The 23,445-nt window shown below is 54.5% G+C and overlaps 1 protein-coding gene across 5 annotated transcripts in view; it reads right to left on the bottom strand.

Annotated features, from left to right (window-relative positions):
• PI4KB (phosphatidylinositol 4-kinase beta) overlaps positions 1-23,445 on the bottom strand; it is a 29,113-nt gene that overhangs the window by 2,226 nt on the left and 3,442 nt on the right. For 3 of the 5 annotated variants that reach the window (XM_075525005.1, XM_075525007.1, XM_075525004.1), the window contains 10 exons: positions 19,166-20,135; positions 8,292-8,336; positions 3,667-3,894; positions 2,981-3,208; positions 2,671-2,780; positions 2,168-2,272; positions 1,470-1,593; positions 1,117-1,382; positions 832-964; positions 392-512 (listed from right to left, as the gene is read on the bottom strand). In XM_075525005.1, coding sequence (XP_075381120.1) covers positions 392-512; positions 832-964; positions 1,117-1,382; positions 1,470-1,593; positions 2,168-2,272; positions 2,671-2,780; positions 2,981-3,208; positions 3,667-3,894; positions 8,292-8,336; positions 19,166-20,107 — 2,302 coding nt within the window. In that variant the 5' untranslated portion in view covers positions 20,108-20,135. Of the gene's footprint in view, positions 1-391; positions 513-831; positions 965-1,116; positions 1,383-1,469; positions 1,594-2,167; positions 2,273-2,670; positions 2,781-2,980; positions 3,209-3,666; positions 3,895-8,291; positions 8,337-10,684; positions 10,823-19,165; positions 20,136-23,445 lie in introns of those variants that run through there. The other 2 variants (XM_075525008.1, XM_075525009.1) reach the window with 2 other exon arrangements.

Raw genomic sequence — 23,445 nt, 5'->3', positions numbered from 1 at the left:
CACCCTGCAAGATCTGAGAGGCAAAGGAGGGCCGGACCCCGAGGCCGGGGACGCTCCCTCTCCCCAGGAGACACTCGCCTGCTCAGACCAACCCGCTCTGATCCGTGCAGCGCTCACACCTCCGACACAGCCGGGGGGACACGGGGCAGCCCTAGGCCTCACGGGATCCGGTGTCCCCCAACCCCTTTCCCTGGACCAGCAGTTCCCCGTGCAGACCGCAGACCCTAACAGGGCTGCCCAGAGCCTCTCCCGATACGAGACTTCTCCAGGCGCTCTCCAAACCCCACAAGCTTTCCTCCACGCACCGAGGATCACCCAGCCATTTTTTGGGCGATGCTCTGTGCAGCCCAGACCCACACGTGGCACCTCTGGGGCCTCCGGCTCCCCTTACCTTGCTGCATGATCTCCACGATCTGCACAACTTTATCCATGTGCTTCCGGGCAGCGATGAGACCCTGCAGCATCAGCATCTTGTAGTAGTTGAACATGTCCCCGTCCAGCCCGCCCATCACCTGGAAGGGAGAGGCTGTGTGGGTGGAGGGCAGCAGATGGAGAAGCTTCAGGACACCAGCGTGCCCTGAGCAGAGGGACTGTCAACAGGAGGGGCACGACGGGATTTCTTTAGGCAATTTCACTTCTCTGAGTGAACCCACACCGCAGAGCACTTCCAGCTTTCAGCTCATCAGCTGGGTCCCAAGAGCAGCTCGGCTGAGGCTGCAGAGCTGGCCAAGAACCGCCACAGGCGTCAACCCAGCTGCCAAGGTCTGGCTGTGCCACCCGACGCCGTGGGATCACCCCTCACCCCTCGCTGTCACAGCCCCCCTCACTCACATCCACAAATTCCGTGGTGAGTTTGAAGGCAGACGTCTCAAAGCCAAGATTCCTGGGGGAGCTGGAGAGGATGAACCCAAAATCAATGTGGATTATGTGTCCATCTGCATCCAGCAAGATATTGCCGTTGTGCCTGTGCGGGAGAGAAGAAACTTTCCGTTAAACTTTGCAAGCGCGTGCGCGGCCCCAGGAGCAGCAGCACTCTGCTCCCAGAATTTCCCTGCTGTACCCGGGGACAAAGTGACGAATCCCGGTAGAAGACACAGCTACGGCACGGGGACCAACCTGTCCTTGACCTGCAGCAGGTAGCACACCAGGCAGTAACCGGCACAGCTCTGCACAAAATTCCTCTGGGCCGTCAGGAAGGATTCGGTATTGTAATTGCCATGTTCTTGCAGGAAATAATCCAGCAGCGAAAGCAGGGATTGCTTCTTGATTTGGTGGATGGACACAGCATTCACGACTGGCTCAATCATGCCGCTGTCAGCGGAGATGACGAGGATTTTGTATGGCTTGATCCAGAGCGGGACGCGCTCCTGCTCCCAGATGGACTGTGGGAGAGAGCGAGAAAATCCCTCAGGACCCAGGGCGGTCCCACACGGCCGCAGCCCCCGTGGGCAGCCCCTCTCCCATCTCACCTGCAGCTGCTTGAGGACCTGGAAGGCGAGCAGCTCCTGCCGGAGGTCGTCCCCGCACTTGACGATGACAGAAAGGAGGCGCCAGGAGGGCAGGTGGCCGTAGGGGGACCCTTCCCGGATCCTCCTGCAGGGAACGGGCGAGGATGGGAGCGCGAGGAAAGGGAGGGCGGGCAGCGAGTCAGCCCAGCTTGTACCTGAGCCACAAGCTGTCTCCGAGAACAGCAGAAGGGAATCGACTCTCGCCAAATCCTCCAGCCCCTCCATCGGAACCATGTGGGCAAGACTACCCCCAAGTTTATAGAGCCCAGAGGGCTCTCCCTCTTGCTCAAGGAGAAATTTAGGGGTTGGACATACAACTCTGAGAGCAGGAACATGAATGAGTTTATTTTGGGACAGGCCAAACTCTTCTGACCTAAAGGATGCCTATAAACACCTGGCGAAGCCCCTCAAAGCCTAACCCAAGAGCAGCAAACCTGCCGTGGATTTTCTCCCTCCTCCGGCACACCCACTGCTCGCTGCCCTCTGCCTCCCCGTGTCCCGAGTGAACGCACACGCCCTGGGGACAAGCAAGGCCTAAAGTCGAGGCCACGGTTATTTACTGGGCAAATCACGGAGCGACTTCCTTGGACTTCCGGGACGTACAAAGTCCCTGCGGCGCCGAGACTAACCCAGCACACGCGTGCCCCTTCCAGCCCTACCTGACTTTCTCCTGCCAGGGCTCCTTCAGGGCGACAGCAGACGGGTCCTCGGGGTCCCTCTTGAAGGAGGTGGGGGTGTGCGCCAGCTGCTCCGAGAGCCGCCGCCTGCAAGACGGAGCCGTTAAGCAGCAAAACCCATTGTGGAGGGAGAAGGTAGCATCACCACGCACGCCCGGAGCCTCTTCGATCCAAAGCACTTCACAAAGCTCGTGGATTCACCCCAAGCCCCAAACCAGGGCCACATCCACCACTTCACTGGCAGGAAAGATGCCAGCGGCTGAGCAGGGGAGGCTGTACCAGCCCCGAGCGTCTCTTACACCCCTCTGTTTAGGACTCATAAACCTCCACTGCCCAGAGTCCGCACAGCCCCTCCTTAACCTCCGCAGATGTTTTTTCTCTGGGAATCTAGCAGAGAAATTTCGCACCCCGCCTGTTTTACATCTGAACTCATAACCCCCCCAGTACAGCCACTGCCTGGGCTGCTCTCGCCACGCCAGCCTCACCTGATGTCTCCAGCAGCGATGAACACAGGCTCCCTGCTCTCCTGGCTGGTGATGCTGTCCACAGAGAACTGGGAGATGTTGTCACAGCTGTTGGTGTGGATCTCCGGCAGCTGGGAGGGGAAAGGTGCGGGAGGTGGGATGTAGCGGCTACGGAAACGCGATTCCCACTCCTCTTCTATCCCAGGCAGGAGCTGGGATGGCACTGCCGCTCGGGAGGGCCTTCCCGTCCTGCGATGCTGCTGCACCGGATCCCGGCAGCATCTCGCAGTGCCAGCGAGGGACAAACCCTGCCTGGCACCCCCAGCCTCACCTCTACCTGCAGCTCCACGATATCGTCCACAGACCAAGCCTCGTCGTCGTTGTCGTAGTTGGGGACGGTGGTGAAACTGCTGGTCCTCTGCTCGTGCGTGATCCCGCACTCGGGGAGGTTCTCGGCCGAGCGGGTGCTCCGGATGCGGTTCTCGGGGATCCGAGCGGGCACATTCGCTGTGTCGAAATTGTCACATTCAAGTACTTCAACATAGATTAAATAGGGAGCCTGGGGGAAGCAAAACCAAGCGTTAGCAGGGCACAGTCGCTGCACGGGCCAGGCAGCTACAGGAGGCAGCCCGACGCTCTCTGCTCTTGCAGGGTGTATGCTTTTTCTTTTTGGCACACGGTTTTTGGGGGCAAAGCCGTGCTTTTCAGTAGACGTGGAAGAGCCCCCAGGGCAGGGCTGGACCTCCCGGAGACCCCTACAGCCCACGTTTCAGGGGATGGTTACTCTCAAGGATATGTCTTCCCCTCCCAGCTGCCTGCACACATCTCTCTCCCCGTTGCTCCCAGCCCTGGAAGCAGTAACACAACCCTCTGCGCCACGTGGCAGCAGCCAGGCTGCAAGGAGGGACCCTGCCCCGATGCCCTAAGCGCATTTATTTCGCTCAACGCCCAAACAGGGGCCGTGCCAAGGACGAAAACCTGCCTTTCAAGGCAAAACTGTTCTCCGGCCGCTCGTACCTTGTCCTTGGAGTTGAGGACAACTGCCTGGGTGTGGGGCACCCGCACCACGTGATGGTCGAAGCCAGCCGTCGGGAGCCAGGCGCGCGCCGGCAGCTTGTGGTTCAGCAGCGACAGCTCCGAAATGAGCCGCTGGGTCTTCTGCTCTTTGGTCGGCAAGGTGGCCAGGCGCTTCCCGATGGCGATCAGGGATTTGATGAATTCTCTCTCGGGAGCAAGTCTGACAGGCTAAAAGAGGTTTAGGGAAGGAGGGTGGAGGGAGAGTGTTATAAAGGCAGCAGGCTGGCAAGACATCGGCAGTTTTGCAGTCGGGCTCCGCAGTCTAAAAGCACCGGGATAAGCTCCAGATAGAGGAAGAGGCTCTTCCCATCCCACCCTCTTCCCCGCTCTCGGATGATGCTCCCGTGAACGGAGAGCCGGGCTCATCATCCGGAAGCAGAGCAGGGCAAGACCAAACCACTTTTTCCCTCCCGCTGTGCTGTCCAGAAATCCTCCTCCCCAAAACTCCGGAGCCGACACCCCCACCAGAAGCCCCTGGATCCCCAGGGCCGCGGCGGCCAGGAGCCCGCAGCCAGCAGAGGGAGCGCGAATCGGCCCGTCCCCGGCTCAGCGATGGTTTTTTTTTGTTGTATCCTCACCCCGAAGCCTCGATCGTGGCTCAATCCGACCATTTTGCAAAGATCAAACTGTGATTCGGGAAGCCCCTTGGACCCAGGAGCACCCCTGCACCCCGCAGCTTAAGCCGAGCTCTCTGCTCGACTTTTTCAAGCTTTTAAATCAGAACAACAAACGATTGCGGCTGATTTTGCCATTTAGGATGCAGAATTAAACTTGCAAAGTGTTCACTGTACAATCATGCTGGAAATGCACATGCAAAAAGCTACGGAGCGTGAGAAAAGGAAGCAAAGAAAAACGTTGGAGAGCCGGGAACGGCTGCACAGCAAAATAAAGGGATGGTAAAAAGAGGAGAAGGATCAGTCTGGTGGTTCCCTTTTGGGAAAGGGCAGGTGGGAAATCGTTTGTATCTGTAGTCCACGTCAAAAATCCTTCCAAAAATCCTTCCTGTCCTTTCCTCCACTCTGCTCTCCTGCCCACCTCACTAGCGAGCGCAGCAGAGGCGTCCTCGGGACAGGAGGAAGCGTTTGCACAGCATCTAAGCCAGCGATATCGCTGGCACCTACCAGGCAGAGAGTAAATATTTAAAACCCTGCACCAGCTGATGCTCCGTCCCCTGACGGGTTGGAAAGCGCCTGGTCCCGGCCGGACCCTGCTCTGCCTCGGCTCCTGCCACCCAGCCCACCCTGCGCCCCAACGCTTCCTTGACCTCCGGGACCGGTTTGCTCGATTGCATTTAATCCAATTTCTGCAAAAAGCAGAACGACATTCAAAGGATGCTCTGCTCCTTCCAATGCCTCTTCCATTGAAGCCGACGGCTGCGATGTCCCTGCTCCTCTAAGGACCTTCTGCTCTCTGGTCGATGTGGGTTTCCAGGTTTGGCACGTAGTCGATATTGTCACCAAGACAACCCCGCACTCCCTCGCCCACTCCGAGGTCTCTGTGCATTACTTGTCTCGGCAGAATAATTTAATGAAGAAGTCGCTGTGTGGGAATTTGGGATCATGCCCAGGCGAGAAGGTGCCCACGTGCAGGAGCAGATCGCAAGCAAAGTCCTCCTGGTTCAGACCTGTATCACAAGCACAGGCAGTTTTTAAACCCCTTCTTCTCCAGGGATCCCAAAGCATCTCCCGAAGCATCTTCTCCCTGTTCCGCAGCGAGTGGAGCGAAGCCGTGCCGACCCCAGGAGCGCCCCGCCGCCTCCGTGACCCATTCTGCATCTCTGATGTTCATGCTCTGGTTGAAAACCTTCAGGTCTTGGCTCGTCCAGCCAGAAATATGCAGCCGGGAAACATCCTCCCCATCCCGTCCTGCTCCAAAGGCGTCCCACCGAGTGCTGCTCCGGTCTTCGGCATTATCGGGGGACTCGGCACGGGAAGTTTCGCATCCTGTTATGGAGAAGCAGCTTCGGAAAATGGCATCAGCTGAACTGGGGCCGTCCCTGGCCCCAGCCATCGCAGGAAACGCCATCTCCAGCCTGCCCGAAGAGCTGCAGAAAGCCTGTCACGCCGAAGCTGGGCTGCGGAGAGCTGCTTTTGCCCTGGCTCATTAATATCACGGTCCTGAAGGCAAGCAAAGAGAGGAGGACGGGAGATGCTCTTCCCTCATCTGACCACCCGAAGGATCCTCCTGTTGCTCTGAGCCAACACAAATATTTACTTTCTACCGTTTACTTTCTACTACAGCAAAACATTTCACTGGCAGCGCTTTCAAAAAAGACTATTCCTGCTCTTAAATCAGGCAGAGCTTTGTGTTTATGTTTTGCTAAGACGCGCTCCAGGAGCGTCCTTCTCCCCGCGTGCGTTCAAACCGCTTCCCAAGACCGGGCAGGGACGACGACGCAGATCCGTTCCTGGCTACAGGACTGGCAGAGGAGGGAGACCCAGCTTCGGCCGATGGCTTCGGAGCGGTGCCGGAGGCGTCACGACGCAGGGAAGGGGCAAGGCCGGTCCAGCTCTGCGCAGCCATCGCGCCTGGGTGGTTTCGCCTGGGTGAGGTTTAAGCATCTCAAAAAACGGGGGTTAATTTGGGACGCTTTCCAGCCTCAGCTGCCAAAGTGTTTTCTGCTGTTCTACCGACCTTTACCCTGACATCCCGCCTCTCCTCCACTCAAACCGTCACAATTTGTCATTTCAGAGCTCTATACAGCAAAATCGTGGCCCCCCCATTTCTGCTGCCCACGGTCTCTCGCTGCACAGGAGCGAGACCCACCTGCTCTACTCGGAGTCGGAGACCACTCAGCAGCGTGGAGCAGAGCTGCGACCTGGCCCCTCTGGCTTAGCTGCCTGCCACGAGGATTTCAGCACCAGCGCTGATAACCGATACCCGGCACGCTTTATAAATGCCCTGATCGTTCAGCTCGGTGCAGGTGCCTGCAGCGGGTTTATAGATGTGGCATAAATGCTTGCAAAGAGCCCCAGCTGCTGCAACAACCGTCTGCCACGGATAAACAGCCTGGGTCTGCAAAGCCTGGAAGAAAAGGGCTCCTGCCCCAGGGGAGAGGAACGGGCCCTCGCTACCGCCCGGCCCCGGCTGACGGCGAGATGGGCGGCACGGTCGAGGTGGATGAGGTGATGGCAACAGCCACCGCCGCAGGCGGAGCACTGCGAGGACGCTCCCGCGACGCCCTGGGACTGGGGAGCCTGCAAGCGCTCTACCAACACCAAGCCTCAAAAAGCCACCAGAGGAAGAGACGTCGCTGCCTTTGCTTGGCCGGGAGAAGCAGGAGGGGGAAAAAATAAAGCAACTTACCTAAATTTGGGTGGCAAACTGGGACTCAGAGCCCGGCGTCCTACCTCCCACCCAACCGCCAGCACCCACGGCTGCCTGAGCACCCTACCATCCCTTGCACCTCTTAAAAACAGTGGAGTTGGGGAGATTTATAAAAAATAAAAGGAGGAGTCTGCATCGGGGTGTGCTCAGGGGTAAAAGCCTTGTGCCCTGTGTCTGTCCATGACGGCAGAGTTCTGCCTGCCTCGTGGTCCCGCCTGCCTCCTGCCCGCACCATGCCACGCGTAAAAGGTGTGAGGATTTTCCCTCTGAAGGCACAGAAGGACGAGAGCTGGGTACGCATCAAAGAACTCTTTAGAAAGGCTAAAAAGGCGGGAGGTCACCATAGAGAGCCCGTCCTGGAGGACGGGGCTGCGCAAGGCACCGCTGCCTGGGTAAGTGGTTTTGATCATGGACTACATATTCAACGTGCGGAAGCCCACTGGGAATCCCAGACGGAGAACACACACCCACCGGCAGGAAAATGACACAGATGAGGAAGATGCTATTGATTTAAAAAAAAAAAAAAAAAGAAAAAAAGAAAAAGGCTCATTTTGAAAGAAAACCGCTCTATTAGGGAAACGCTGGGTTTTGATTGAAAGACCAAAGTTGAACACACAGAAGGGGGAAAAATAATGATTCGTGGAAAAAGCAAATTAAATCCCATCTGGCAGAGAACTTTTAAGTAAAATTCAAGGAAACAGCATTTCCTCTTTCATCTGCGGACGCTGCCACGCAAAGGTCAGCGACTGCTCAGACCGAAATGGGCAGCATCAGCCAAGTCCCTCCCCGCCTCCGCCCTTCGTTGGCACTACGAGGGTTTCTCTCTCCCTCGCTGCCTTTTTTTTGGGAGGGGGAATGAGCACCCAGGGCACCCCCGGCCCCTCGGGGCTTTCTGCTTTATTTTAGCCAAACCGGTGCAAGCGAATTTGCCCAAAGCTTCGTTTCTGCCGGCGTTTCGCTGAACAAGCAGGAAACGTTCAGACGAAGCCGGCACCGCCGCGACCCCGGCTGCTGTGGCACAAGAGGCGGCCGATGCGGTGCCGGCGGTGGGGGGGATGCTGGCTTTGCCCCGGCCCGGGGCTCAAGCGGTGCAGACACTGGGGGGGACGGCTGGGGACCAGAGCTGCTTGCGGTGCATCGCCGGGTGCCGGGGTTTAGTATTTTCGTGGCAGAGAGGAAATGCTGCTGTCGCGGGGAAGGCAGGCAGCCCGGGCGCAGGAACGAAACGGGCCACTTACGGGAGAGAATGACTTATCGAGACTTTCCGTACTCGAGGAGAGCTCCTGGGAAACGGAGGAAAGGGGGTTTGTTGGTGGTTTTGGGTGGTGGTGTTTGTTTAAAAGGAGAGAGAGGAAGGAGGGAGAAGGGGAGAAAAAGCAATAGTTTAGCTCCAGGTTCATAACGATCACTTTCAATTTAAATTTTTTTTTCCCCCCACCCCATCACAATTTTGCTGCCCTTTACTCTTGGGTAGGAGGTGGCACCTAAACCGGCACATGATGCTTCCGGAGTAACGCAACAACAATTTCACGGATCCAAACCGGGGCCTCCTCCGGCTGAGGCCACTCGTGGTGGTACCAAACAGGGAGCAGGCCTGAGGCTCATCAGCAGACCCTATCGCTAAACGCCCATAAAACCCGCATAGATTTCCCCACTTACGTCCTTTAAAACATTCTTCTGCCCCAGACGCGTAACTGAGGCTTCAGCTCTGACTTTCTTGGCTCAAATCAGCTGCAGAGACGGGAGCTGTTAGGGCAAGCAGGGATGCTCACGATGATCCCCGCCACAGTCACCCCAGCTCTGCCCCGACACCAGCCTCTCTCCATCAACAAAAGCACTTTATTTTTCTCCCTTGGACTCTAAATTAGCCTCTAATTTCACCAGATAAAACTACCCCATGGAAACTTTCCTAAAAAATCCGACAATTAAACTATTTTCACGATCAAGTTGATGAGACACTATTAATGAGCGGAGGAGCACAAGCCATCGACCACGTTTCCCTGCAGCCACCGAAAGCCAACCTGTGCATCCAACCTGTGCATCCACCCAACAGCGACTTCCATCCTGGCCCCACCGTTCCGCAATTTCTGCAGCACCACACTTACAGCCCCTAAATCCATTATTTTCATGCAAAAAGAGATGAGAATGGGGCTTCTTCGCACCCTTGAGACTCGTGTGTAATAGGTTTTAAAATTCACTTCCCAAAAAGAAACAAACAGGTCTGGATTTAGTATGTTAATTACAGGGATACGCTAATTCCACCAGGCTGTCTCACCATAAAAAATAACAGCGTTTAAATTAATCGCTTCCGCGTGACCACATAAAAACCCTAACAGTGCCAAGACCCCACAAGGCTCATCAAGAAAAAAATATCTGGAGCCCGGAGGCTGCTATGGGCTCACGTCACTGCCTTCCTCCCGGGCACCAGACTCGTTCCTGGACCTTAAATCAAGATATTTCAGGATCAGAGTTTCCCCTGTTTTGTTGTAAATAAAAAAATCTCTAACCAGGAGATCAGCAACAGGAGCAGGCTGTAGGACAGTGCCGTCAGGAGGTAAGCTGAAAGGCTTTTAAAAACACCGTCTTGCCACGTTGGCTTGTACAAGAGTTGTCACCTCTAAAACACATCTACCGGAGGTGCTTTCCCCAGTTATAATAAACACAATTTTAGAAGTTCCTCTTCTCGTGGCATCCGTACGTCCTCTGCTTTCACAGAGGACTTACTTACTTTGCTTTTACAGCAAACCTCACGGATGATTTCGGCTGCTCCTCTTCCAGCTCCTGCAGCCACAGCCCCGGCGCGTGCCGAGCCAAGCCAGGGCTGGACCCCGTCCCCGGTACATTTTCGAGCAGAGCCTATTCCGCTAAAGCCGTGCCAGTTTGCAATGACTGAGGGTAGAGTTTTCAAATTCCTCTCCGATTTAGGACCCAAGCTCCCAATTTTCATTTGAAAGTCTTGATTCCCCTGACTTTCGAGGTCACACATGACCTGTCCGGCGCAGGAGCGCTCCCTCTCCTTCGCCATGCACAGCTTCTGCTCCCTGACAGCTTCACACGTGACACCTGCAATGCAATTAGGACTTCAATCCCGCTAGAAACCTTTAAAAATTGATTTACCAACTTTATAAAAAAATGCTGGCTCCAAGAATTGCGACTGTCGACTACAGGAGCTGGAGACAGCGCTCTGTGCAGGCATTGTGCACCTCAGCAAAACCTGCCGTTAAACCAAAGCCCTTTGGTAAATTTAAGAGGTGTCAGTGCATTAACTTGTCTAAACAAAGGGTCTGCCTTCAAACAAGGAGATAATAATCCAGCTTGCAAAGCGTACCGAAAAATACCTGCCACACTGGAGCAGAAAGAGCCGCGCTGGGGGCGGCACCTGCACCAGCCTCCCCACGGAGACGGGAACACCGGCATGAACCATCACGGAGTAAGAAAGCCGGGGCTCCCGCTGCCGTATCCGAACTGCCCAGGCAAACCCACAGCTCGACCTGTTAAAGCTTTGGTTTTCCTGAAGACAACCTACAGCGTTGACAGTTTCTAAGCTGAACCAGGCAGCTTCCAGCTTGCATGAGCACAAAACCCACCAAAGGTGCCCGTCTCAACAGGGACTCTGATCTCCAGAGCTTACCCACGCTGGGATTTTGCCGGTTTCTCCCCGTGTGACGCACAGCTGCCCAAACCAGGGGCGCGCTGCACGGTGCCTCCAGCAGCCCCATCGGCCTCGCGCTGACGCAACCTGGGTTTGCAACATCACGCGTGAGTCAGAGCTGGCTTCGGTGCGGGGCAAGGCGAGTTCCTCCAAGGTTCAGCTCCGGGTCTGTCATTAAGCCGCTCCCCGGACTGAGCACAGCTGAGACCTCGGCTTTTTAGCCTCACCTCCGGGAAGGTGGCACAACCTCCGGTATCTGCTGTGGCTCAGATCACCTGCTCGCCACGCTGGGTGGGAGCGACAAAACCCGCTCGCAGCACAAGGTCTGGATCTGGAGAACAGGAATAACGAACTTGGAGGGGGAATTAACTGCATTTTATTTTTTTGCCTAGCGTCTAACCCTCTGGCATAATCTCAGCAGCTCCAGACATGTTTGGAGCCAGTTCTTCCCCACCTGCCCGTGCTTCCAGCAACATCATTTCACGGGCAGCTTCGCTTCCCAACTCCAAAGGATGACGAGTTGCAGGGGCAGGTAAAGCTGGGGCAGAGCTTGGCCTAAACCCACCTGCTTTACCCAAAGGACACGGCTGCAGAAGGACTCACTGCAGCCCCCCAGGGGCTCAGTCATTCCTTATTCCCCTGCGTTCGTCACAGTACGGCTCTGCCCCGGGACACAGCGGGGCAGCTGGACCTGCTGGCCACCCAAGGAGAGGCATTTTTGGGGTCTCTATTCAGTATCTGATGATTTCCCCAGCAAGGTCAGGGAGTTTTACAGCAGCCAGCCAGCAAACTGTAATAAAAAAGTGCAACAGGGAACACAGCTCGTTGTGCGAGCAGACCTAGCAAAGTCTGGGTTCCTCCAGATGCATCCTACATCCCTCAAACCTTCCCCCCCGCCACAGCTCCAGCCATCCCGAAGCTTCCTGCGGTACCTCAACACCTCGCATGTCCCCTCGCCAGAGACCGGGGGGGCTGCTTTGGCGTGGGGCAGGCTTGCCGGCATCAGCAAGGGGCACAAACCTCTGCAAAGCACGCGATTCGGAAAAACGTAAAGAAACTCGACACGTTTCTGGCTTCTCCTCTCTGCGGCATTTGGTTGACGCTTCAGAAAGTTCCTGCCGGAGGAGACAAGGATTGCACGAGACTCATTTCCCTGGGAAGCCAGGCTGGAAGGAGCGGGAAAATGAACCACATTCAAAGGGTGCCAGCAGCACGACTCCTCTCCCTTGCAAAGTCGACATATGGATGAGCCGTTTGCCAAGCACGGGCGAGTTTCCAGATCTGTCACTCGGGAAACAAGAAGCCTTGAACGTTTAATACCCTGGTCTCAGCTGAAACGTAGGTGCAAAGCGGTGTTTACGGTCAGTTGTGGCTGTTGCCGGCTCTCTCCCCTTTACCCATCGCTCCGCCCTGCGCTCGGGACAAGGCTCATCCACGGCCACCATCTCTGCAGGGTTCGCTTTGGGGTTTTAAGGCTAAAATTCTTGGTCCTTCTTAAGATGTAGGAACATTCAGCACAAGTTTCTACCCAGTAAACACATAGCATCATACCGATAAAAATAACTTCATCTCTCTTTGTAAAGCACTCAACAGCGAGCTCAGCACGCCTTGGCCCCGACATCGCTTTCACTTCCACAAATCCTTTGCAGAAGGACTTTCCTACCTGTTGTAAAACTAAAACAGATATTATAGATGGCAGTGTTTTATATCTTAAAAAACAATTTAAAATCAAGACAGCTCTTGAGAGGCAAACACCTCACCAACACTGCTTGTATCATGGCGAAATGTAGAAGTTTTAGCTAAAAGACATCAAACCAGGGTGCCCGGAGGAGTCAGACCTTGCAGCTTGAGTGACTGCTGTCACCGTGGCCAAATGGAAACCCGGCAGGCAGAGGCGTGCCCTACCAAATCCAAAGGGACGATGCAGAAAAGATGCAAAGCCTCCCAACTCGGACCCGTCCACGGGACCGCGGCGCACCCAGCAGCGCTGCCCTCGCAGCGACGTGCCACGACAGCATCGAAAGTGATTCTCCGGTAGGCACGCTGCTCTTATCTCAGCGGGGAAACAAGCTCTACCAGAAGAAGCACCTTTGCCAGCGTTGCTGAAGGTGCAATTCCAGAGGTAAAAGGCCAATGCTCCTTCACACCCCGACTGGCAAAGGCAGGGCAGGGACGTGGGCTAAAAAGCGAAAGACCAGGGTCAGCCATGTCGGGCAACCTCGACTAAAAAGCAGCTTTCAAATCCAGAAGTCGCCTGCGAGCGCACACGCTCCGATAAGCGAATCTGTGCAGAAACGCAGACGTAAACAGATTTGCATAGAAACCCTTGCTGCTGTTTCTCAAGATAACGCTGATGCTGCTGTTAAAAAAAAATAAAACCCCACGCCGTGGGCAGCGCTTGCGTCGCGTGAAAGCTTTGCTCTTCCTCCACTACCCACCCACACGCAATGGCCCCGAGTTAACAGCGAGGAGCTGGCATTTAAGAAGCTGCCGTTTCCAGCGCTCCCTTCCCGGCAGCCAGCCTAGATTCTTAACTGATTATTCAATTAGCAGTTTTCTAATTAAAATTTTTTTACTTGACTAGTGGAACCAGTTCAGCCAAACATTTCTGTTCGCACGGAGATGCAAGTCTGCCCGGCTCTCTCCACCATCAGCCCAGCTCCGAGCAGGCGCTGGGTTCAGCCTCGCAGCTAAAGCCTATCCCATTTAAAAATAGCTGGTTTCAATCCAGTTGGTCAAAAAAAAAAAAAAAAAGTGCGCTGTTTTTCCCTCCCCACTCTGCATATTTTGAACCTTGATCTTCGCTCGTGAAGGGATCTGAGAGATGAACCGCCCCTCTCCAGGCAGTCAGCGTGATTTATTCTTCCCACCTCTGAGGCTTCGGGAGTTAAAACGCTGGTGGGAGGCAGAGGGGGGCACGGGGAGCATCCTCCCTGTTTCATCCAGGTGCAGGCTCTCAGCTATAAACTTTGGTGCATCAGCCCTAATATTAAAATTACGTAAACTCCAGGACTCGCCATCGTGGCCCCGGATTTCTCAGCACCATCAGTGCTGCACCCTGCCGTGCTGGCAGGGAGGCCGGGGTCAAGTCGTGGAGCATGGATCACAGGGAGATAAAGGCTGAGTATCGGTGACTGGGGCGAACCCCAGCCTGCCAGACAGGAAAACTGGGGAGTGAAACAGCTCACAACCAGCCTCGGCTTTAACTCACAGTCATGGGGTCTAATCTTTGAAAAGCATTTTCCAAAAGCAACAGCCCTATGAGAAACGTGAAGGGGTGCAGCAGAGCAGCAGCGCAGCCCGGGCATGCTCATCCCCAAAAATGCCAATTCAGCCAAGCCCCAGCTCGGTCCGTGGGGCGCAGACCCCGGGGGAGTCCTCGTCCATCCCTAGAGAGGTGGGGGAGACGAGAGCGGGGAACCGGGGAGCGATAAGGTCCTGCAGCCGCTGCTCAGCGCCTGCCGAGAGGAAGAACGGAGGCAAAGGCATTTGCATGCTGCAAAGGCAGCACAACCTGTTTGTGCAACAAATCCCCTGGTGCCGACGCTGGCGAGGACTCGCTGCACCCTTACAGCAAATCCTGTCGGGTTTACGGAGGAGGCCTCATTAAAAACAACCACCCCAAAGCCAGCAAGGTTTGAGTTTTGTAGAGCTAGGTAAAAATGAAGGCGATCAGACAGCAAGGCGACTTTCTCTGCTCCAAGTTCAGCTCTCCCTCACCCCAACAGGTATCTCTAGGTCAGCTTGAGATGTTTCTGGTAGCTTGGCCCAGCCACGAACGGTTTTACTGAAGTTTAAGCAGCTGCTCTGCCCTGGGTGAGGTTTTGCTTCCAGGTTGCTGCCTGCAGCCCTGCCAAAACCCTGGGGAGCCGGACACGATGTCCCACCCATGGCCAGCTTCCACCCCAACAAGGTTTCGCCAGCCACCCAGCCCAACTCCACCAAGTTTCTGCCCAGCACAACCGCGACTTAACAGCACTACTGCACGACCAAAGGCACGGGCAGGCCTGGCTCGTGCCGCAGACAGCGAGGGACCCGTCTTGGAGGTTTAACATTTAAACAGGCAAGAAAGAAGTAAAGCATCCCCATTGCACAGCGCTGGGACGGCAACCTGCCCCCGCGTCTGCAGCATGGCGATCCCGGCCACGGTCTGTCCATCCTCTCGCATCCCAGCGGAACGTGCAGCCAAAGACACCCAGCCGCGACATCTCAGACCATCTCCTACAACAAAACACTCGTCAGTGCTCCCCTGGTTTCCAGCACCAGCATCAGGTTACAGCAAGTTCCTCCCCGCCAGGTCTCAAGTTGCTCAGGTGGAAAATTCAATGCCGAGCAGCCCCAGCACATTTAATCCACCCTTTGTCTCTAAAGGGATCGGAGAACGGGACGCACCTGGACTCCAGCAAAATACAACCACCACCCTGGAAACCAGGGCTGGAAGAAAGGCAGAGTCCATCCACCTCGAACCGGAGGGATGCAAGATGACACGAGTTTCGAGCTTGCAGCTTTTCCTTTGCACGCCTTTGTATTAATTGAAAAGTTACAAATGCAAAATAAATTTATACCATTAGAACCATATCATGGAATTATGTTACGGACACATAACCCAGTGAGGATTAAAAACCCACAGCGCAAACGGCACTTGAAATAAAACCTCTCCCGCCCATTCTTACGGTGGTTATGCAGCATGAAGCGACAACTAGAACATGAAGACCTCGGCAGGAAGAATTTTTCTCTAGAAACAAAGTGCCACGGCTGCAGGCGACTGCGGAGGAAAGGACAGATTCGTCCCAGGGGCGACTGCTGACTTTGCTAAGAGCCATCCCCCACCACGCTCTAAAACCAATGCAGACTTTGTTTCTTAAGTGGTGCTAATACCTGCTTTGGGTCTGACTCAGCTAATCCGGGACCTGCAGGTATCAGAGGCCCTCGCTGAGGACCAGCAGCAAAGGACAGAGGCACCTTTAAGAGCCTAGAAACAGGGAGGACCTGGCACTGCGCTTCAAGGAAGATGTGGAGCAACGGGCAAAGGTCCAGAGGATAAATAAAAACCCAGCGGTCTAGAATAGGTGACCTACAGGAAATGTAGAAGAGGCCAAAATTGTTCAGTGGAGAGAAGATTGATGGGAGATGGGAAAATAACCCCAACATTGTTCAGTGGAGAGCAGACTAACAGGAAAATAACCCAGCCAGACACAGAGGGATGCTGCAGAGAAGGGAATACGGTGCCACCACCTCCTCAGCAGAGCTAAAAAGCGGCTTCGGGCCCCAGTAATGAAGGGGAGACGAAGCCTGGATGTGGGAAACCCTCACCGGGAAAAAGCCTGGATGTAAGCCCTGCAGCAGGCTGCAGAGCCTCCAGTGCGGGCAGAATTTGCAGGACACTTCCCCAAGACTTGTCTTTCAGGGATGGGTGGGACACACCTGCCTTCTCTGTACCTCTCCTCTCCCTGCACCTCTTGTCTCCAGCCCTGTCCTCTACGGCTTGTATTTCAGATCTACGCCCACCTGCAAAGGCACTAACCCAACGCTTCAGCTTTTCCTCCCTACAGCTCTTCCAGACAGAGTTTATTCCATTTCTCCTGCTCTTCAACAGCCTCCGGTCACAGATCAGAAACAGCCAACTTCTCCGCAAAGCCTCTTCTCCACCCTCCGCTCCTCCTCCGGGATGGTCCCCCTGGGCCTGGCTGATTTGACTCCATCTGCAGCAGGCAACGAATTATCCGTGTTCATACACCAGCTCTGCGTTTCCAGCGCACAGAAACGCTGCATTAGCAATACGGGACAGCTGAAGAAGTGTCATATTTTACCCTTGGCTGGGTTCTATCTGGCTTTTTTTTTTTGAAGTTTGGAAAGAGAGATGCACAGCTGAACACTGGATGAGTTTGCAGGCTGAGGCCAACGCAAGGCCAGACAGTGCAGCAGTGCTCGGTAAGGAGGTTCGGGCGTTGCAGCCTTCCTTAATCCGGACAAACGACTTCTTGGTTTTGCATTCGAGTTTTGCAATTTTTTGCAAAGAGAGAAACAGAAGTTTCTCAGGAGGCGCAGCAGAAGCAGGTTCCCGACCCACGGCTCAACAGTGCAGACACTGGTGGCAGCGACACAGCAGCATAAAGGGAAAAAAGTAACTCCCAGACGAGCACACAGGAGATTTTATTGCCGTAAAATCTCTAGTTTAAGAAAGTTTGGGGAACAAGCTAAGAGTTGGTCCCAGCGCAACACAATTTGGACATTTGCTGGTTTCCTGGACCGAGGGAAAATTAACTTGTATAAAGTAGCTTAAAGACGCTTAAAGTAGTGAATTCCAGAATTTGCTGGAATTTACGTCGGACCTGCCCAGCCCGGGAAAGTTCTTATGGTGCCTCGAGCATCCCTATTGCTGTGCACCGTTTAAGCAGCTTGCCCGGCCTCTGGATCAAAAGACGTTTCAAACATTACTGAGAGAAACTCTTCGCAGTGCTGCTTTCATCTATCATTTATGTAAAGCTTCGGTTTCCATTATTCAAGCAGCTGCAGCCACGTGAGCAGAGAGACCTCGGTGTGTCCTGCTCTCCATCAGCCGGCTGTTTTCCACCGAGCGGCCGATGGGCAGGGACGTGACAGATTCATTTACCCATCGGCAAATGCCGCCACCCCGGCTCACAGCTGGCTTTTCGCCCAAGAACTGCGGGGAGCGGGACAGGGTGGTTTTAACTTGAAACCAGCCCGGACGACTGCTGCTTCACACCTCTCAAACCTCCTTCAAATCCTTATCCGAAAGAGCCTTCCCCAAGTCCAGCAGACAGGCAGGAGACCACGCAGCCCCTTCCAATGATTTACAACCCAGCACGGAGCCGAGGGAAAGGGGGAATCTCAGGCAAGGCAGGAAAGCCAAGAAATACTCCACCGTTACAAAAACAGTCACGAGATCTCGAACGTCTAGACGGAGCCGCGGGGAAGTCGGCTTTCCAGATCTCATCCACACAAGGCACAGGGATGACCCAGAAAAGGAGCTGCGTGGAGTCTGGCTGATCTGCCCGGGTGCTGGGTGAACGGCTGCCCAAGCCCCGCCGGGACCGAACCTTTGCTACTGTGGTTTTACGAGCCATTTCCGAGCCTGCCGAGCCATCCCCGCTGGAGAGGTGAACCACCTCCCCAGAGGAGTATTTCAACTTCTTGAGCTCTGGAAGAAGCATTGCTTTTCTCCGATTTGGTTAGCACTGCTCATAAAACTTGCACCGAGCACCAGCTCACCTCCTCCATCCTCCTCTCCCGCTCGGCATCCCCATCTCAGGCCTGCATTTCTCACCATCTATCTCAGGCTGATGCTCAGGCTAAAAACCCTCAGTCCTTCAAAACAAAGCAGCAAAATAAAAAATTTCTGTTTCCAGCTCTTTTCCCTCCAGCCTTGCGTCCCCACGACCAAGGATGCTGCTCATCCTTTTGCTCCATAAGTCTCTGTGTCAGCAGATGTGTGAAATGAATAATCTGCATTTTCTTTGGGAGAAATCCCGCTCAAGCAAAAACACTCACTCTCCAGCAAGCGCACACAGAGTCTCGCTCGTGCACCGATACAGGAGCTCAGCACCAAAGCCAAAGCAACTTTGTGCCGATAACTTTTCAGCACTTAAAAATAAACGCCGCAAAGCCCACGGGAGCTATTTGGGTTTGGAAGACACGTAACACGCATATGCCCGAGTTCACCTATTTAATTGCCGTTTGCTTTGGCATTAAACCGCATTAGCGCCCAACCCTGGAAACTGGAAGCGTCCCCCCCGCACAGCCCAGCCCCTCCAGCAGGGAAAGCCTGGCTTTCCACCGTCTTGGAGCTGCGAAAAGACGACAGAAATCCAAAGGAGAGCTGAGCACAGGGCAGCAGCCGCAGACAAACCCCAGCTGCAGCTCCCGGCCCTATGGCCAGAAGGGGGTGTGCACCAGAGGCTCGTTCTGGCCAGGGCACTGGGACGGCGGAGCTGATGGGTTTAGCCGCTCTCCTCCTGCTCCCAGCCCTCAGCTGCCCAAGGCCTTTTCTGCCTGCGAATAAACCTCATCGTTGCTAAATCTGGACAAGCCGGGACAAGGAGGAAATCAGATTTCCAACAGCGATCAGGTGGCTGCAGATTGCAAAACAGAGACACCGGCCGAGTTGCCCAAGTCGCGTGGGAATTCAGCAGCGTAGGAAGCAACTCAGTCCTCCTGACCCAGCTTTCTGCCTTACCTTGAAGCCATCTAATGTCCTCCCTTCCCCTCACACCAAGAACACTCTCCCTCTGTAGCCCCAGCATCCTCGAGTGTAACCCACCAGTGTGTGTCAGTTTGCTTAGAGATACGGGAATCAAAACTGCAATCGTTTGCAGCAACTAGGACAAAAAAAAACTCTGCGGCAAAGGAGGAGCTATGAGATGAGAACCAACCGCACAAGGACGGCCCTGGGGGCATCCCTTCCCAGGCAGGCTGAGCCTTGGAGAGCCCCAACATTACCTCTTCCTCGCTCTCGACTTTGGGATTGCTGGCTGTGCGCTTCAGATTGCTGCTCAGGCTGATGGTAACGGTGGCGTCCGACTTGGACCTCTGGTGAGTCCTTTTGGAAGGAGACAGCCCCATATCGGGCGCTGGGCTCAGAGACGGCAGCTCCCTCTTCTTGTAAGCTGGCTTCAACTCGTCCGAGAGGATGAGTTTCCGCAGCTTGGTCCCACGGGAGTGTCGCTGAGTGGAGATGTGCATGTCCGAGGAGTAGGCACCCAGCAGCAGGGCACACTGCAGGGAGAAGTTGATGCTCTGCCGGCAGCGGTGCACGATGTAGGGCTTGATCGCATCTCCCACGTCCTCGTCCATGTGAATGTACATATTCAGCAGCTGTGGCAGGTAGAAGTCCACTTCTTCGTTCCTAAAGCAGAACAACCTATTCCCAATGTAAGCCTGCACACCAGGTTCCTTTGAATTGTACAAATATGAAATGGCCATGGAGATATCAAAGAGTTTGGATTCAAAGAGCCGGAGCAGCCAGGACTGCTTAGCAGAGTTATTCTTCTGCCGCTTCCGGGCGGTTTTCACCGTGTTGGCCATGGTCTCGTCCTCCTCCTGGATCTTAGAGGCCGTGCCGGGCGGATCGTCCAAGCACTTGATTTCACAGCCCTCCCTGATGTCTCCGTTGGCCATATCCACCGTGGTCCGTGGGGCGTGCTCTGCCTCGCTGCCATCGGGCAATTTTGTTAAGCTGTCGGAGGAGACGCCGTGCATCAACTTGACCTTCTCCAGCACCTCTTCGCAGGCTTTCTTCGCCACCTCGGGGTCGATGACCGCCAGCTCCCCCACACCTTCCGTGATGACGCTGAGAGACGTCCCCCCATTCCCTTGGGGCGCTGAGCCGGGCGCCTGGTCCAAGCCTGTCCCTCGGGCTGGGTCTACAACAGAGTCTCCCATAGCAGTGGCGGGTCTGCGCACTTCAAAGCTGAAAAGAAAACAAGACAAAAAAGAGTCAGGGACATAATCTGCGGAGGAGACCTGCTTCCAGCCCGAAGGTGGGAAAACAGGAATCCATGCTGGGATACACCTCAAGGGAAACTGAGAGCTGAGATGAGGTTTGGTGCAAACCCTTTCAAAAAGCCTTTGTCTAGAGAGGGAAGGTGCCCCAAGCCAACGCATGCAACGTTGAGCCGGGTCAGCGCAACGCCGAGCTGGTCACGTTGGGTTTTAAAGGTCTTCTCGGTGCCCCTTCCACTCAGACTTGAAAGAGAGCTGTAAGCATCTATCAGCCATTACACAAAATTTCCCTGTTACCATGACGATAAAAAAATTGAGCAAGCCAAAAAGAGAAAGCGAGGGGGGGGGGGAAATAACCAGGTTGCTTTATGCTCTCCACCCTAAAGGCATTCCGCAACGGTTGGGATTAGAGGGCCACAGGCTGGGCGGACCCAGCGGCTCTGCTTCTTGCTAGAAAAGATGAAGTTTATCCCCCGTGCTCAGCTTTTGCTCCTTTAGCCTCCCTCCGGGACAGAGGGCGACAGCGGTACGTGGCGCTTTGACGGTGAAATCCCTCGCCGGTGCCGGGCGATGGGCGAGCAGAGAGCCGGAGCAAGAACCACGTTTGTTGCAACAAGGTCCCTGTTTTCAAAGTCCAGACACCAATGCCCAGATTATGTATCCTCGCCAATGATTAGCACTTAATTATGTTTTAAAAATAAGATAAATGAGGGATTGAATGCACTTCCCAGTTTCCCATCTCGATAAAAAGAGCAGCAGTGCATCTCTACAGATAACCAGCAAGAATAAAGGCGGCCAGTGCCAAGTGAAATCGTCCTCTAAAAATAAAATAAGGCACTCTATTCAATCTAACATCATTACTGCGGCTCTGACTGCTTCCCTTTATTGCTTATACGCTACAACAAGACAGCTCGTGATCAGCAGAAGGGCACAATGCCTTTTACAAATGTTAAGCACTGCAAGCAGATTGCCAATTCCCTCCTGCTTTTCACGTCCAGCACGGTGGAAAAAATTACTTTCTTTGGAAAAGAAGTTCACTGAACCATTTTCTGCCTGTCTGTTCCCCCAACGACCCCCAGCCCCTGTTTTGACCACAGAAGCTGCGCTGGCGGGTTCTTGCAACGAGATATTTCCCCGCTAATTTAATGACCTTGTTTTATCTGTTTATTTTTACAAGTGATTACAGCTCCTGACACCGGAGAAAGGGGCGAGGAAACCCACGGCGTTTCTTTCTAAATATTCCAAACGAGTAGAAACGAGGTCGGTGTGTCCAGATGCGAGCGCCGCTTCCCAGAGACCAGTTTCCTCCTCTTGTTTTCAAAGCACTTAAGCTCTAACTACGAGGTGAAAAAAGCCTGACCAAAGTTCAGCAGTCTGAACCGATATGAATAGCATCTTTCACCCTGTCCGCACGGCAGCAACACACAACGTTTTCCTCTGTGCTTGCCATTCCCTTTGGTACAAATCCCGCATGCTTCAAATATTTGTGGTCATTAGATCCTAAAGACCCTGCAAGCTGAAGGAAGTTGTTTTTCCTTCTTAGTGAGCCCAGCCTTGTCCCATGAAAGCCCAGACGATCTAATTTTTAAATTAACAGCACGCCAGCAAAAAGGAGATCCTTGGGCATAGCTCGGCAAGGCGGGATTTGAAGAGGTACGGAGCGGAGCCAGGTCCAAGGAAGAGTCGCCCGGAGCTTTGCTCGCGCCAGCACTTCTGGGGTCCTTCAAACGTTCGCATCAAGACAACTGGGATGACAAACTGATGAAAAATAAAATAATTCAGCCATGTCATCTGCTGGAGTCCCAAACATGGCTCCGCGGCCGCATGCTGGGTGCAGCAGTATCTGCAATCCCGGGTGGCTTGGTTGCCCAGCCCCGACTGGTTTATCCGATGCAGGGAAATGCTTTTGACATCCTCCTTGCCAGGCTGTAGAGGGAGAAAAAGTGCATAGGATCCCGTTAAACCTCCCTCCCCGTAACCACGGGGCACGCAGGAGAAGCCTGGTGCAGCACGACAGCAGACGCTGAAATTCTGGATGTTAAACCGCCTGCACGTCCGCGGGAAAGGCTGGAGCCAACCTAACCTACTCACGCAAGGTATCCCGATGAGTCCAAGGCACCCGTGTCGTTCGGCGCAGTCACCGCAAGCACAGCCGCTCCCGTGGCCGGCCCAAACTCCCTGATCCTTTTGTCACCTTCACCCGGCCGGCCAGGCCCGGAGGGGCCCCACGCACCGGCTCTGCACCGGAGAGGAGACGGCCGGCCAGAGCTCACAACTGCTGAGTGGGTTAAACTTGGATTAAGGAACTGCGCAAGATAAATCCACCCACGGGCCTGCAGGGTTACCTCTGTGCTGCAGGCAAGGCTTTGAAATCCATGTGTTGCCTTTTTTTTTTTTTTACTGTTATTATTATTATTTGCTCTTTGCCCCCCCCCGACACTTACACAGCCGCCTTCTTCAGGGACATCCCAGCAATGGGGCTGTTCAGAGCCCGCCAAGGACACGTCTCCACTCCCAGCGCTCCCTAAAATCCCAGCGAGGGAATTCACTCCCCGCCTCCTGCACCTCTCCGCATTTTTCTGTGATTCACATCACCATTTGTTAAACATATCACAACGTACTATTTACCTCTCGAGGCTCAGCATAACTCCCCTATTCCAAATCGCTGGTCTCAACAGGGATAAAAACCCCATCAGCTGCACACAATGAAGCAATCCAGTCTGGAAAACAGGCTGAGCTGAATTCATGTGGTTCATCCTCCACCCACAGCCATAACGGGCCAAGTTTCTCTCTGGTGGAACGACCCTGAAGTCGGTGATTAAACACGAAATAAAGGGAAGCCCCTATTAGCACAGAAACTACCGATGATGCAGCCGTGTGTCGGTGCGGCGATTCGAGAGCACAGTTCCTTCAGGAAGGGACAAAAGCAGAGGGAGATCTATGGGAACAGAGCCGTGGCTTTACAGGAAAAAAAAGAAAAGTCTCGCTCCTGCCTGACTTGAATAAGAAATATTAGCCCTGGCAAACAACCAGGGGGACAGGATGAAGCCTCACCAAGACATCTGGTCTCTATTACGCTGCATTACTTTTTGTTTTGCTCAGCACTGACGGCCTTCGACATCTTGCTGTGCCTTCGGGAAGGCCACAGGAGTTGGGATGGGGGCAGAAAACATGACAGCAGTGCTGGAGGCCGGAGGAGGACGCGCTGTCAGTGCCCCTCCCTACGCTAAGGGGAGAGCCCCTGCTCCTCAGAGCACCCTCCGGACCTGCTGCAAACA

The sequence above is a fragment of the Mycteria americana genome, chromosome 25, assembly GCF_035582795.1.
Source record: "Mycteria americana isolate JAX WOST 10 ecotype Jacksonville Zoo and Gardens chromosome 25, USCA_MyAme_1.0, whole genome shotgun sequence".
NCBI lineage: Eukaryota > Metazoa > Chordata > Aves > Ciconiiformes > Ciconiidae > Mycteria > Mycteria americana.
This window is presented reverse-complemented; position numbering and strand designations above follow the sequence as displayed.